Source organism: Lathyrus oleraceus, chromosome 7 (genome assembly GCF_024323335.1).
Source record: "Lathyrus oleraceus cultivar Zhongwan6 chromosome 7, CAAS_Psat_ZW6_1.0, whole genome shotgun sequence".
Taxonomy (NCBI): domain Eukaryota; kingdom Viridiplantae; phylum Streptophyta; class Magnoliopsida; order Fabales; family Fabaceae; genus Lathyrus; species Lathyrus oleraceus.
The window spans coordinates 494,049,235-494,064,796 of NC_066585.1; the positions used below are offsets into that span (position 1 = coordinate 494,049,235).

The 15,562-nt window shown below is 34.8% G+C and overlaps 1 protein-coding gene across 1 annotated transcript; it reads right to left on the reverse strand.

Moving 5' to 3' along the window:
- Positions 1 to 5,169: 5,169 nt before the first annotated feature.
- LOC127104526 (uncharacterized) lies at positions 5,170 to 5,847 on the reverse strand. The gene has a single exon (XM_051041710.1). The coding sequence runs from the start codon at positions 5,845 to 5,847 to the stop codon at positions 5,170 to 5,172; it is 678 nt and encodes a 225-aa protein (XP_050897667.1).
- Between the last annotated feature and the right edge of the window lie 9,715 nt (positions 5,848 to 15,562).

A 15,562-nucleotide genomic window follows, 5' to 3' on the forward strand; every position in this document is an offset into this window, starting at 1 on the left:
ACCTGACTCCTAAGGGAAGATTAGGTTCAATTATGATTCCTAGAAACTGCTTGAATACCTGACTGCTAAGGATGGTTTAGGTTTAGTGACGGTTCCTACCAACGGCTGGAATACCTGAATCTAATGGTAATGGTCCCTAGAAACTTCCTGGGAGAAATGAGATTTAATGATAATCCCTAGCAATGGCTGGGAAGGAGTGAGATTCAATGCGACTTATGCATGCATGTCCTATTTTAAAGAGTATACTATGATGCAGTGTTATGTATGTGAAATGTCGATGTATGCTCGGGCTGCTGGGGATATGCATATGCAAGGTTTATGAATTGTGCCAAGTATTATTGGGCTTTATGGTAAAGGTTTATTTAGGGTTCCAATAATGATTAGGCTTTGAAAGGGTGCCAAACAAAAGTAGGGCTTTTAATTTTCTTAGGGGGAGTGGAACTCCGAATTCCCAACATCTTGATTTGGATATTCAGACGTTCAGGCTGCGTCTGGTCCATTTACTGCTGGTTGTTGATCATCTTGACGAGGATTCTTTAATCTAGCAAAGCCCAAGGAACTATGTGGCTTTACGGTGTCTTGGTATACCAAGCTCATCAGAAATGTGGTTACCTTTGAAAAGAGAGTAATTTCAATGTTTTCCTTTGAAAGCTTTTATTTATTAAACCCCAAAATTTTCACATGCCATATTTATTAAAGAAATTCACATTTCACAAACAAAGGTGAGAAAAATAAAAATATTGGGCACATATGATGAAAAAGATTTTATTGATAGAAGGTAAACCAATGAATGGGTAATTTACAAGAGGAAGCAATTCCTAAAAGAGGTGATTGCAAAAAGAAATTGAAAAACAATAATGGCAATGAGAAAAAACTTGGATTTCCATTGAGTTCCAATTTCTGCTATAGTCCCCATGTCTTCGAAGGTCCTCGGATCTTACTTTTGAAGAAGGTGATTGGATTGATTCTCCATTCGGAATTATGATGATGGACTTGAAGATTTTCTACGGACCGCATCCTCTCGCTTTTATGAATCCCTAATTTTTGCCTAGACCTTCCTTTCAGGTTTTTAGCCTACCGGGATACCCTTTTTTTTCCTAAACCACCCTTTCTGGTTTTCAGCTTATCAGGTTCTTTTTTTAAGCATAGTATTTTTTGAATGTATCCCCATTCACATGGGACAAAAGATCTTCGCCATCCATAATTGAGAGTATTAAGGCTCCTCCAGAGAAAACCTTCCTTACAACATATGAGCCGTCATAGTTAGATGTCCATTTGCCCCTTGGGTCAGTGTGAATCAGTTGAATCTTTCTAAAAACCAAATCTTCAGCCTTAATACTTTGAGGGAAAACTTTTTTGTAGAATGCCCTCTTGAGACGCTTTTGGTATAACTGCCCATGGCAGATGGCTTCCAAGCATTTTTCATCAATGAGATTTAAGTGAGTATGGCAGATGGCTTCCAAGCACTATTAGCCTCTTATGTCAATTTACTTGCCAGGCGACTGCTCCATCAAAGTCATCTACTCTAAGTGAGATCTTCGTACCAACCCTTAAGAGGAAGGCACCTCAGTGGCTTATACTACGCGACCACCGGTCTAGGTTAGCCATAGTTTTAAAGGTTCTAAAAGGGGTCTTAGGGTCATTGACTATAGTAAAAGAAAAGATGCTTACGCTGAAAGCACAACGATCATCAATCCCCTTAAGAGAATCTACCACTAAGTGAGGTTCTCGTACGACCCTAACGAGGAAGGCACCTCGCAGATCAATACTACTCAGCCTCTCCTATCTCAAGCAAAACTCTCAGACTCGGATGGAGAGTCCTCCACACAAGGTTTTTTCCTTTGCAATCATTATTGCTTTCAAAAATTCTTCGTCACAGAACCAAAGTTTCGGACCAACAGGCAAACAAAGAAAATATGTACAGGTTAGCAACAAAAGCAGTATATACAGAAAAAAATAGATAATAGATAAATCTCTACGTATGTAAAAGAGAAACAACCTAAACTAGGCTAGACTTGCTTAGGGTATTTTGGTGTCCCTAGCAGAGTCTTCAACTGTCGCACCGGGATTTCACGATAATGAAACCGGGACTAGAGAGATGTCAAAGAGAGGAAAAGTCAAAAGAGTCGCCACCAAATTTTATTTAGTTTACCTCTATCGGAGAGGAGAGGGGAAATAGTCGATAAAACCCTCAGAAAGGAGACGCGCACAGGAAGCGCTAAAAGAGAATAAGGAATCGGTCTCGTAATCGAGATTTTGGTTCGGAAGTCGGTTACGTAAGGGGAATGTATTAGCACGCCTTACGTCCATGGTACTCCATGGAAACCATTTGGGTTGTTTTACATACATGTGATTTATCTATCATTGTTTTATTTTCAAAAGAAAATGTGTGAAAAAAGGGGGGGTGTTTTTGTTATTATAGTGCTCGCCAAGGATTGGGGCCCTTGTGCCTACGTATCACTCATTCGGGGACGAGGAATCAGAGCTCCGTAGTTCGGAGTAGAAAATATTTGTGTGTTGGTTGATTTTACCTTTGAGAAAAGGGTTTTCGGGATGATGCCCTAAGGCACAAAAAAATGAGTTTGATGAGTTGCATTATTTTTACCTTGAATAAGGGTTTTATGAAATGAGTGTTTGTGATTATATCGTACTAAAGTCTATGGGCGGAGGTGATTATTCTAGACAACAAGTCAAGCGTCTTGCGTCCAAAATAATCAGAGTAAGGGTAGGAATGCTCCTTTCTTACTCATTCTCCACCACTTAAGGCTCGTGGCGCACAATAATAATCGTAATTATTAAATGTTTTGAATTTGACTACGAAAATGCCATTTGACGTTGAATCAAGGGTTTATTTTATTTTGATTACGAAATTTGGCTTATGCAACATGAATACAAAGTAACCAACAAGAAATTAAAGGGTCTCATTGTAAGGTATCCCAAGAGAAAGCCTTTTGTGTGCAAAAGTGACCTAAGCTAAACAAATGATAATGGTCTTACAAACATGTCCCCCTAAGGTGGTGCCATGATGCCATTCTTACAACGTGAGTGTAAGTTACAAATAAAATCCAACATTTACAAAGTATCACAAAGATAAGGAAAATGCCTCCAAGCAAGGGTCCTAAAATGAAATCTTCTAAGTCCAAGTTGATTAAGAGTGAAATGAATATTTTTGTCTTATCATTTTATCATGTTTTTGTTGTTTTTAATATTTGATGACAATAAAATAAATAACAAGTAAATAAACATGCATGATGAATTTGTACAATGATGATGATGATGAGTACTTTAATGTAAATTACAAGGTAATGACACAAAACTAAATTACAAGATAAAGAAACAATATCACAATAATAATGGTTAGTGAATATAAATGATATAAAACAAATATAAGTCAATAATACCAAAATCACAATAACAAAGGTTAATGATAAACAAAATTAATGAAGTATAATTAGTGGTTAGTAACATGTACAAATATGAATATTTTTTAAGACTATTTTCGTAGGCCAAAAATACTTAAAATATGACACATTAAGGGATATCTTATCATTGATGCAAAATATTGAAGATGATTAAAAAATCAACTAACAATAGATTTGTAACAAAGAAAGTTATGCAACCTTAAGTCCATCTATTAATATTTTAAAAAAGTGATTTGTTCTCTTTCTTTTATTTTTACTCCTCTTTTATTTAGCAAGATAATAAGGTAGTAAATAAATTAACATAATATAAATGATATAGTTAGAAAACAATAAACATAAACATAAAATACTTGAAATAAAGTGAACAATAAAATAAATTGTAAAAAAAATAAAGTGCAATAATATAAATGTTAGAAGTTAGTAGTTAGTGAACATAAACATAAAGTAAATAAAATAAGATGAACAATAAAATAAATTGCAAGGAATTAAAGTGTAATAATATAAATGTTATGAGTTAGTAATTAGTAGTTAGTAACAATAAGCAAATGGATTAGCAAGTTAATGTAAAAACATGGTTTCATCTATGCATCAAATGACACAAATATGGTTAAAATAGAGACAATCTATCAATGCCTTAAAGTATCATGAATGATCTATTGATCAACCATTAATAGGTTTAAAACATTGAAGATTTAATCAACTCTAAACAACCATGATCATGATCTAATAGACCTCATCAACCAAACAAATACAACAACAAGTCCACAAAAAGGTGAATAAAAAGATAGTAAGAGTAAAAAATCTCAAAAAAAAGTGAGTAAACCAAAGTTAACCATTTTTGCAAGCTTCAATCTAAACCATCTCAAAAGACCAACCAAGAACAAGCAACCATTTTTAATCAAAAAATAGAACCAAAAAGTTAAAAAGTTTAAGCTAAAATCATTACCCAAAAAATGTGAAAAAAGCTAGGTTGAAATGGTGTTGAGCTTGAATGTGAAGCAAGGGGTTTGTGATAAAAATATTTGTGGTGAAAGTTTAGTAAATGGGCTGAGTTATGAGTGTTAGAGAGTGAGAAATTTTAAGGAAAAAATGTGAAATGGAAAAAAAGTTGGTGGGGGTGACTTTTGGAAGAGAAAGGTTTTTTGGTTTTGATTTAGGTTTGGAGAAGAGGGGGGTTGAATGATATTTTTTCAGAATTTTTGGGGCTAGAAAGCATGAAAAATGAGGGGGAATAGTGTACCTATTTATAGAGAAAACAAGTGGGTAAGTGGGGGGAACCAAAGTGCATTTTGTGCAAAAAAAAAGACTTATTTTTGCTGTCTGCACAGTGGAAATCGATTACCCAATTGGGTAAATCGATTTCCCTATTTTTTTTAAATCCATGCCTTGAGCCCATGCAATATGCCTTTGGTTATGAATGTTAATCTAATTATGGTGATGGAGCAATGAATGTATGTATGTGTAATAGGATCATAGATATGATGAAAGTTGTTTGGGGGTAGGGTGAATTTTGGGGTATGACAACAAGCATGCGTACCAAATGAGCCTTGATGGATTTCCATTATAACCTGGTTTGTTTTGTGTTTGTCTACGTATCTAAGCAAAACCGAATCATAATTTCTCTTATATAGTACCCCTCCACTCAAAAAAAACTTGACTGAGAGCTTTATGAGATACTTTTTATCTGTGATGGATGCATTTTTTTTGGATATTCTTGATTCTCCAAGTTCCTTATGATGTCATAAAATCAGGGATGGCCATCAGACTCGTCTTTGGATGCCAAGTAGTAGGCTGGTTCGTCCAAGTAGTCAATGCGGATAGATGGTGCTTCATTTTTCCACTTGACCTTAAACATGGATGACAAAGTAGCTAAGGCATCGACCAACTGATTCTCCTCTTGAGGGATGTGATGGAATGTGATTCCGTCGAAGTATGGGATTAACTTTAGGACATGCTCCTTGTATGGGATAAATTTATGATCTCGAGCTTCCCAATCTCCTTTCACTTGGCTGATGACCAAGGCTGAATCTCCATAGACTTCGAGGATCTTGATACTTAGATCAATAGCTATTTCAATGTCGGAGATATAAGCTTCATACTCTTCCATATTATTGGTGCAACCAAAGCACAACCTCGCAGTGGATTGTAGGTGAAAACCAGTTATAGATGTGATAACTTCCCCAATTCCATTGCCTTGGGCGTTTGAAGCGCCATCAAACATAAGTGTCCATCGTGAGCCAGGTTTTGGTCCTTCCTCGGGACCGAGAATATTGCAATCCCTTATCAATATAATATCCTCGTCGAGGAATTCAAAGTGCATTGACTGATAGTCTTCCAAGGGTTGATGGGTAAGATAGTCTGACAAGACACTTCCTTTGACAACTTTTTGGGTGACATATTGGATGTCATACTCAGTTAAGGCCATATGCTAACGGCTGACTCTACCGGTCAGAGCAGGCTTTTCAAATATGTACTTGATAGGGTCCATCTTGGAGATTGGGAATGTTGTGTGTGTAAGCATGTATTGCCTCAAGCGTTTAGTAGCCCAAGCAAGTGCATATCAGGTATTTTCAAGCATTGAATACATACTCTCACAATCGGTGAACTTCTTACTTAAGTAGTAGATTGCATGCTCTTTCTTCCCAGTCTCATCGTGTTGACTGAGAAAACATCCCATAGATCCTTCGAGGAATGTCTGATACATGATTAGAGGTCAGCCTGGCACAAGAGGCATCAAGATTGGAGGTTCTTGCAGGTACTCCTTGATCTTCTCAAAAGCATTTTGGCAATTGTCATTCCACACGACTGCCTGATCTTTGTGGAGCAGCTTGAAGATTGGATCACAGGTGGCCGTGAGGTGAGATATAAATTTGGCAATGTAATTCAATCTCCCTAAAAACCCACATACCTCTTTCTCAATTTTCGGCGTTGGCATATCTTGTATGGCCTTGACCTTTTCAGGATCAACCTTAATGCCTCGTTGGATGACAATGAATCCTAGTAGTTTGCCGGATCTTACCCCAAAGGTGCACTTGTTGGGGTTTTGCCTCAATCTGAACTTTCTTAGGCGTGCAAACAACTTCTCCAGATTGACTAGATGCTCTTCTTCGGTTTAGGATTTGGCAATCATATCATCAACGTAGACTTCGATCTCTTTATGAATCATGTCATGAAAGAGCGTCACCATTGGACGTTGGTATGTTGCGCCCGTATTCTTTAGACCGAAAGGCATAACCTTATAGAAAAAAGTTCCCTACGGGGTGATGAAGGTTGTTTTCTCCATGTCGTTCGGAGTCATTCTAATTTGGTTGTAGCAGGAGAAGCCATCCATGAAAGAAAATATAGACAAATGAGTTGTATTGTCCACTAGCACATCAATGTGAGGCAGTGGGAAGTCATCCTTTGGGCTAGATCTATTCAAATATCTGTAATCCACGCGCATACACACCTTTCCATACTTCTTGGATGCTGGCATAATGTTCGCTAGCCATTGAGGGTAGTTTGCCACTGCTAGAAAGCTTGCATAAAATTGCTTTTGAACCTATTCCTTGATTTTCATCGCCATGCCAGACCGAGTTCTCCTCGGTTTTTGCTTAACTAGAGGGAAATCTTCCTTGAGGGGTAACCTATGCTCTACAATATCAGTGTCGAGTCCAGACATATCTTGGTACGACCATGCAAACACATCCATATACTCTCACAAGAGCTTGATCAGTTTTTCCTTCACGTCATCTCCTAGGGCGGCGCCTATCCTGACCTCTTTTGGATCCTCCTATGTTCCAAGGTATATGAACCATATGTAAGAATGGTTCTTGTATTATAAATAATGTCCAATATGTTGAATGATTGAAACATATCTTACTAAGCATTAATTAGCTATGTGACAATAGTTATGAAGTCAATTTCAATCAAAACAAATGCATAGTTCAAAATCCATAATTAACAAAGTTCTCTTCTCTAAGTTAAGACAAAAAAAGTACACAATATACTTAGATGATCTTTCTTTTAAATTCATGCTTCTTAACCATAGAAAAGAAAAATGATTATGGCATAAAAGGTTTGATCATGTAAGTATGAAAAATATTTCAACCTTCTCTAAACTTGATCTAATCAGAGGACTTCGAAAAATAAACTTGGATAAATATTCTATTTGCGGCGCTTACATCAAAGGAAAACAAGTTAAAAACAGTTTTCATTCAAAAAATATCATCTCAACATATAAAACCCTAGAAATTCTTCACACTGACCTATTTGGTCATGTTAAAACATCCAGTCTAAGCGGAAAAATATAAGGTTTTGTTATAGTTAATGATTTTCTAGATATACATGAATATTATTTTTAAAACAAAAGGATGGCTCTTTTGAAGCATTCTAAACCTTTCGTAAAAGAGTTCAAAATGAAAAAAGTTCAAACATCATAGTTGTAAGAAGCGACCATTGAGGTAAATTTGAAAACATCTCTTTCACTTATTTTGGATGAAAACAATTTATCTCATAATTTCTCATGTCCTAGAACACCAGAACAAAATGGTGTGGTAGAACGGAAAAATAGGACCCTTCCGAAAATGGCCATAACTATTTTAAGTGAATCAAAATTTGAAAAATAATTTTGGATTGAAGTAATTAACACCTCTTGCTATGTTTTGAACCGTGTGTTTATTAGATTTTTTCTAAATAAAACCCCATTTAAGCTATGGAAAAATAGAACATCAAAGATATCATATTTTAATATGTTTTGGTTGTTATTGCTATATTCTTAAAAATAAAGAAAACTTAGGAAAATTTGACTCTAAGTCCGAAAAAGGAATAACCTTGGATACTCCTCCACTTCAAAGGGATATAGAATACAAAATCTAAAAAATTAATGTGAATAAGAAAGTATGCATGTGGTGTTTGATGAGTTGAATGAATTAGCACTAGAGAGGTCCCTCGAGGATGAAATAGAAGAATAAGATGTCATATCTATAGGACAAGCCAATATCATAAGTATTACTCATTAGGATACAGAAAAGCCAGAACAATTAACTACAACTCCTCCAAAAAGATGGAAGAACGTGACATATCATCCTCATGATCAAATCATAGGAGACACATCTGATCATGTAAGGACAAGACAGTTCTTCAAAGGAAAAATAACCAAAATGGAAATGATTTCACAAATATAACCAAAGAATATTAATGATACAATAAAAGATATGTCCTGGATAGAACCTATAACTGTTGATCTGTCAAAATTCAAAAAGAACCAAGTCTGGAATCTAGTACCTTGTCCTCAAGACAAAACAATCAATTGAATAAATGGGTATTCATAAACAAACTTTATGAAAATGAAAGAGTCATTAGGAACAAAATCATACTAGTTGCACAAGGGTAAAATCAACAAGAAGTTATAGATGATGAAACATATGCACCATTTGCAAGGTTGGAAGGTATTCAAATTCTTCTTGCCTATGCTACATATAAAGGTATAAACTCTTTCAAATGGAGGTTAAAAGTTCTTTATTAAATGGTTTTCTAAATGAGGAAGTGTGCATTCATCAACATTCGGGTTTTGAAAAAAACATCTCATCCTAACCATGTGTTTAAACTAACTATAGCATTATATGATATTAAACAAGCTTCTAGAGCTGAGTATGAAAGACTAAGTGTGTTTATAATCAAAAACAACTTTTTAAGAGGAAAAATGGATACTACATTATTCAAAAAATAATATGAAAATGATCTTCTAATTGTTCAAGTTTATATTGATGATATCATTTTCGAATCAACGAATAAAAAAATGTGTGAGGAATTTTCAAATATCGGGCAAAATGAATTTGAAATGAGTATGATGGGTGAACTAAGATTCTTTCATGGTTTACAAATCAAACAACTTAAGGATGGAATTTTTATATGACAAGAAAAAAACATTAAGGATTTATTTAAAAACTTTGGAATGAATGAGGAAAAAATCATGCTTACTCCCATGCATCCATCCTCAAACCTTGACAAAGATGAAAAAATACTACACACACACACACACACACACACACACACACACACACACACACACACACACACACATATATATATATATATATATATATATATATATATATATATATATATATATATATATAAAGATTATCGATGTATGATTCATTCATTATTATATTTAACTTCCAGTAGACTTGATATTGTCTTTTCAGTAGGTTTATGCGCAAGTTTTCAAAATGACCCTAAAGAATCACATTTAGTTACTGTTACATGTATCTCTAGATATCTTATCGGCACCCACAATGTTGGAATCTAGTATAAGAAAAATCCACATCTCAATCTAATAACATATTTTGACGCTGACTATGTTGGAGAAAAAATTGAAAGAAAAAGTACAAGTGGAGCATTCCAATTCTTAGGTGAAGCTCACATTACTTGGTCATGTAGAAAGCAAAACACTATAGTCTTATCAACCATAATAGCTGAGTATGTCTCTAATACAAATTGGTGCTCACAAATTTGGTGGATCAAAAATCAATTAGAAGGTTACTCACAATAATACTCAAAGGTATCAATTTTATGTGATAATACTAATGCGATAAATTTGTCAAAAAAATTTATTCAACACTCAAGATATAAACAAATTGAAATAAAACATAAATTTATAAGATGTCATGTTCAAAAAGGAGACATTGATCTTGTCTTTATTGATACAAAAAATGAACTGGTTGATATTTTTACAAAACCACTAGTTGAGGATATATTTAATTTCATTAAAGAAAACCTATCTATTATTGAAATACCATGTTTGGTATTTCACAAAATATTTCCCCACGAGGATTCAAAAATCACCACGAGGATATCACAAGCTTCATCATGGTCAAAAGACCTCTTATTATTTATTTTTAGTGTTATAATAAATTAAGCTATCATTATTTCATTCCATTTTTTAATTCAACTGCCATCATTTCGTTCCTCTATCTTCATCCCATCATCATTAACTTTTATTTTGAAAAGTCAAATGCATTAAATACACCATAACAATCATCACATCCCATAACTCCTTTTCACTATGACTTAAACTACTCCTATCATATCATTATTCTTCCCCAAACCCCACGCGCCTCCTTCCTCTTCCTCTTCCCCATGATGCCACATCACCTATCTTCTCACCTTTTCCTGATCTCATCATTCCTCTCTCTCTCTCTCTCTCTCTCTCTCTCTATCTCTCTCTCTCTCTTACCTCTTTGTCTCTTCACTTATTCTCTCTTCCAAAATACAATGTCTTCTTCTTCCTAAATTAGTCTAGAAATAGTTCCATTTTGTGATAATCCCATTACCACTCTTCCCCAGTCTCCTAAAACTCCAAGGTCTAAAACTTCAAAAAAATAAACCAATGGATCATCCACCAACCAAACCTATAACTCAAAATACTATAACCAAATCAACAATGTCATCAGAAACCATTCCTTTTCAATCTCGTAGATTCTCTCTATCAAAAATCCAATTTCAGAAACTGAAAACTCCATCCTAGGATCACCCAAAAATGACCCACCTAAGTCTCATTACTCAAATAAATTTACAAAAATATTTCCCTTTGTATAAAGTGCATTTCAAGCATTTGATACCTCTTCAGAGCATGCTGACTATATCATCCTTACCAATCCATCTATTAGAAAATCCTTCGATAATAAACGACATTAAGTCATTGTTGTAGTAGGAAAACCTATTGACCTGGAGAGTTACACTTTAAGGGGATATAATAGTAAAAGCCTCACTGGCGCCTTAGGTTGGTTAAACTTGCTTACCATTAATGAAGACTTTTATCTTATTCTAGTACGTAGCTTATATGTTGCAATTGATACCTCAACCTCTGATGAGATCCTTTTTGCTACTATCAAGGGAATAATCATCACCCTTACTCCAAAAATCATGAGCTAAATCCTCGATGTTCCTGATGAAGGCCTTCATCTATTTCATGATGATTGGTTCTTCACATACGATCTAGACCAAGAAGCGCTTGAAAATGAGATTACTAAAGATCTCAATTTTTTCTCTCCATAAAACCTTAAGTCATTGAGTCATATATTGCACAACATATTCATTCATACCATTATTCCTTGAGATGGAAGTTTCAAAAAAGTTATTGAGCAAGACCTCCTAGTTATCTTTCACCTCTCATATAAAAAACCTATTAACCTATGATATATTATCATGAAATTTATGAAGAATTCCAAACTTGTTGGAAGAATTACTCCATATGCAATGGTCCTTACACGAATCATCAAACGATTTCAGATCCCTATTGAGTCTAAACTCAAAGAAAAAGTTAAAAACATCATTCATGGATCTATATTAGGTCGTATGGGTATCCCAATTCTCAAACCTCTCTCTCCCAAACGCAAAAATCCTACAAAGTAAGAGCTCTTTCCAAAAAAATCAAAGCATATTAACCCAATTTCAGTTCCGACCACTCAAACTACATATACCATGTCTTCATCCAAGAAACATCCATTCATGAAACCTCTACAAATCCTCCAAAATATATTGAGAATTCACTTAGTAAAAATAAAGTGTTTCACACTCACAAGGATACATCTATCATCGAGGATATGCCTCTTCCTAAGGATACCTCTATTCAAGCTAAGGACATACTAGATTTTGTCTTGTCTGAACCAATGTACTCCTCTGAGGACATACCTCTTCTTGAGGATACCTCTGCTCCATTTGCTGAGAACTTAAGCTAAATCATTCCATCCTCACCAAGTAAGCCTTTAACTCCTCTCAACCTCTCAATCCTACAAGTTGAAGTTCATCCTCAATCTATTTCTAAGACAACATATGCAACTATCTGTAAGACCCTAATTTTGACCCTAAGATCCCTCATGCTACCTCATAATATGCATTGGCTTTGGGATCACACCTTGGTATCATCCTTACCCCTCATTCATTGGGTTTACATTGGGAGAGGTCACCGAGCATACTTGATTGTATCATACTTTGTTTTACATTATTTATTAACCAAAATACCAAAAATATGTCAATCTATAGTTTGTTGCTTTTGTAGGTAGTGTGTGTGTTCACCCATGCTCCATCAAGCTCATATCTAGGTTTTAAGACCCTAAATGCAAGGAGATCAATCAAGAGATGGTTCATAATGACTCTAGACATAATATATGGATCCCCATGGCCTTCACATATCATTTTGATCAAAAAATCATCAAGAGTTTGAAGCTTGTTTGCCTTGGAAGCCCTAATTCATCTAGGTATCTTGTGTGACTTCCTCAATAAGTTTCTTCAACATTTGATCAAATATATCAAGGGATAATTCATATCACATCATATTACACATATATGATCCTCCATGAGTCCCAAATATCAAGAGAATGTCAAGTTTGCAAGATGGTTCATGGTGGTTGACCAGAGAAAGTCAACTGGTCAAAACTGGAGTTCCCTAGACCCTATCTCCTACAATGTTTGTCATATGAAAATTATTCTAAGAAAAAATTTACTCCTTATGAAATTACAAACAACTTTAACTTTGAAGTCAAAAGCTATTTTTGCTTGGAAAGTCATTTTTTATGGTGAAAGATTACAGGTTATTTTGTCTGAACCCTAGTTAGGAGGTCCACTTCCAAGGATCATAACTTGCTCAATTTTTATGATATGAAATCCATTTAAATTCCATGATCAAATTAAAGATGTATTTTTAAACTTTTATGTTTGGAATAATTTCAAATTTAACTTGAAAATGCATGTGCCAAGAGGAAACATTATAGGTCATTTTGGTCCATTACCATTGAACAAGTGATTTTCCTCAACTTCTAAAATGCATAACTCCTTCATGCCAAATCCAAATGAGGTCAAATTTATGACCAACTTGAATAACTTTGAAATATCTACAACTTTGATGAATGAACTTTTTCCATTTGAAGTCCTTAGCAAAAGTTATTAATGGTGGAAGAAGTGAACATTTGACTTGGTACTTAGAAATTTTTCAAATATGTTTGATTTTCCAAACTTCCACCTCAAAATTCATAATGATCCAAGATTCAAATGGAACAGTGTTCAACATGAAAGTTGTTCGCCTTGATCTCACTTTTCCAAAAAGTCCAAGATCACCTCATTTGGACCAAAATTGAGGAACATGTGCGTGACTCCTTTGTGGGATTTGTTTTGGCAAGTTTTGGATTCAAATGATCATTCCTCTTTGCATACTTCCATATGATGATCTCAGTACTCTTTGTGCATGAATTGAAGTTGTATTGCATCATTCTTCAGGCCTAAATCATTGCCCATGCATCCTTGCATCTTGGTTTCCAATTTTAGCAAATTCTCAAGTGGTGCAAAGATCAATTCCCTTGCATATTTAAACAAGCTCATGGCCTCAGAAATCACACACACACCTTGCCCAAGCTTTGCCAAGAGAACTCATAACCTCACACCATAGAATTCCTTAAAGATTTATTTGAAATCGAGTTTGAATTTCACCTTCTGTTTTGAAGTTCAAACTCCAAGTATTCATTGCCTTTTTCATCTCAATTGGTTACTGCAAGCAAGAAGAGGAAGAATCAAGCAAATCCAGATCAAGATCAAGCTGAATTGGAGCTACTCGAAGGTGAAATTTCAGAAAATTTACTTCTTCGTTTCTCCCTCATTTCCCAATTATTTTGATTGATTTTTGGTTGGCTGAAGTCCTACCAATGTAGGCAACAAGATTGAGTTGCTTTGAGGTCAAATTGAAGCAACTCAGTTCATGATCCTCAAAATTCAAATCCCTGTATCTCTTGATATACTTGGAATTAGAGAAAGTTGAGGTCAGATTCGAGCTCCTGAGCATTTTCTCTTTGAAATAGTGTCTTTGTTTTCCATTTTTCATTAAGTTTAGGTTGGACCAGTCCGATGAAGGTCAACGAAGAAGATGACCGAAGCTAGGGCTCCGGTGGTGAGTTGGCTTCCTCTCATCCATCTGATCTTGGTCCAAGGATCTAATCTCAGCCTTCGCTTCTGATTACCAAGCGTGTTCACGTGTTGACTGTGGTGCATGATGGAGCGTGCGTTTTGGCCATCAGATCTGCCACCTCAATTAATGAGGGAGATCTGATGGCCCTTGTTTTTTTTGTATTTTCTGATTTTATATTTAATCCTTTTATTTTGTTTAATTCATATTAATTTCATTTTTAATCCAAAAAATATGGGACTTTCACCAAAAATATTTAAATATTTTCCTCTTTCATTTTCTAAATTAAAATTATTGTTTGGATTAATTTTGATATTTTTTATGAATTAAATGTTTTTGTGCATATTTTTAATGGTTTAAAAATACTTCTGACTTTTCAAAAATGATGAAATTTTTTGTCTAAGGTCCTTTGACCTTGTTTGACCTAAGATAAATCTCTTGGCCATTTATTTGATGTTTTGAAGAGATTTTAGGTTTTGACCAGATTAAATTGTATTTTAATGCATTTTTAAATTGATTTTTAATTGATTAATTGTGTAAAAGTTGTGTTGAACCATTTTTATGGTCTTGTGATGTTTGACTATTTGTTTGCGCCTTGGTCAAGGTTGATTTGACTTTTGTTGGATTAAAATAATTGGATTTAGGGGATTGATGAAATGTACATTTCATCCCCCAAAATGAATAAATAATATTAATTTGATAAAATTACTCCCATGACCAATTTGTGTTTCTCTCATCCCCCCCCCCTTCATCTTCATCCCTATTCTTTCCCATTCGTTTTATTGACCAATGAAATCTCAAATGTCCTAAGGCTAATTGGTTCATCAATGACCTTGTGTCAGATGAACCAATACAAGCATGAATGAGATAGGTTCATCCCTTTGATCTTTTCTCTTAGTGTGTGGTATGTTTTAGGAGTCTGGTTCACTATACCAAATCTATAACATGCATTAACACCTAAATTTTTATTGCCCGGTCTCAGATAGTTGTGACTTCTACATAAGTCCAATTGCGATTGCTTAACATAGAGCTAAATTTGATCCTAAAGGCATAACATTCTAGTAAGTGAGATTTTAAGTCTCCCATCCTGTATTGTGTGGAAACTGTTGGTGTAAGCCCTAGAGGCCAATACTTTTGGTACTTGTATCGAATTATTTAAAAGCATTTTCTTTATTATGGTTGATTAATAAAGTCCCTGGAATAG

Excerpts from the sequence above, each read along its gene's own strand:
- LOC127104526 (XM_051041710.1), bottom strand. The coding sequence starts at position 5,847 with ATGGCCTTAACTGAGTATGACATCCAATATGTCACCCAAAAAGTTGTC.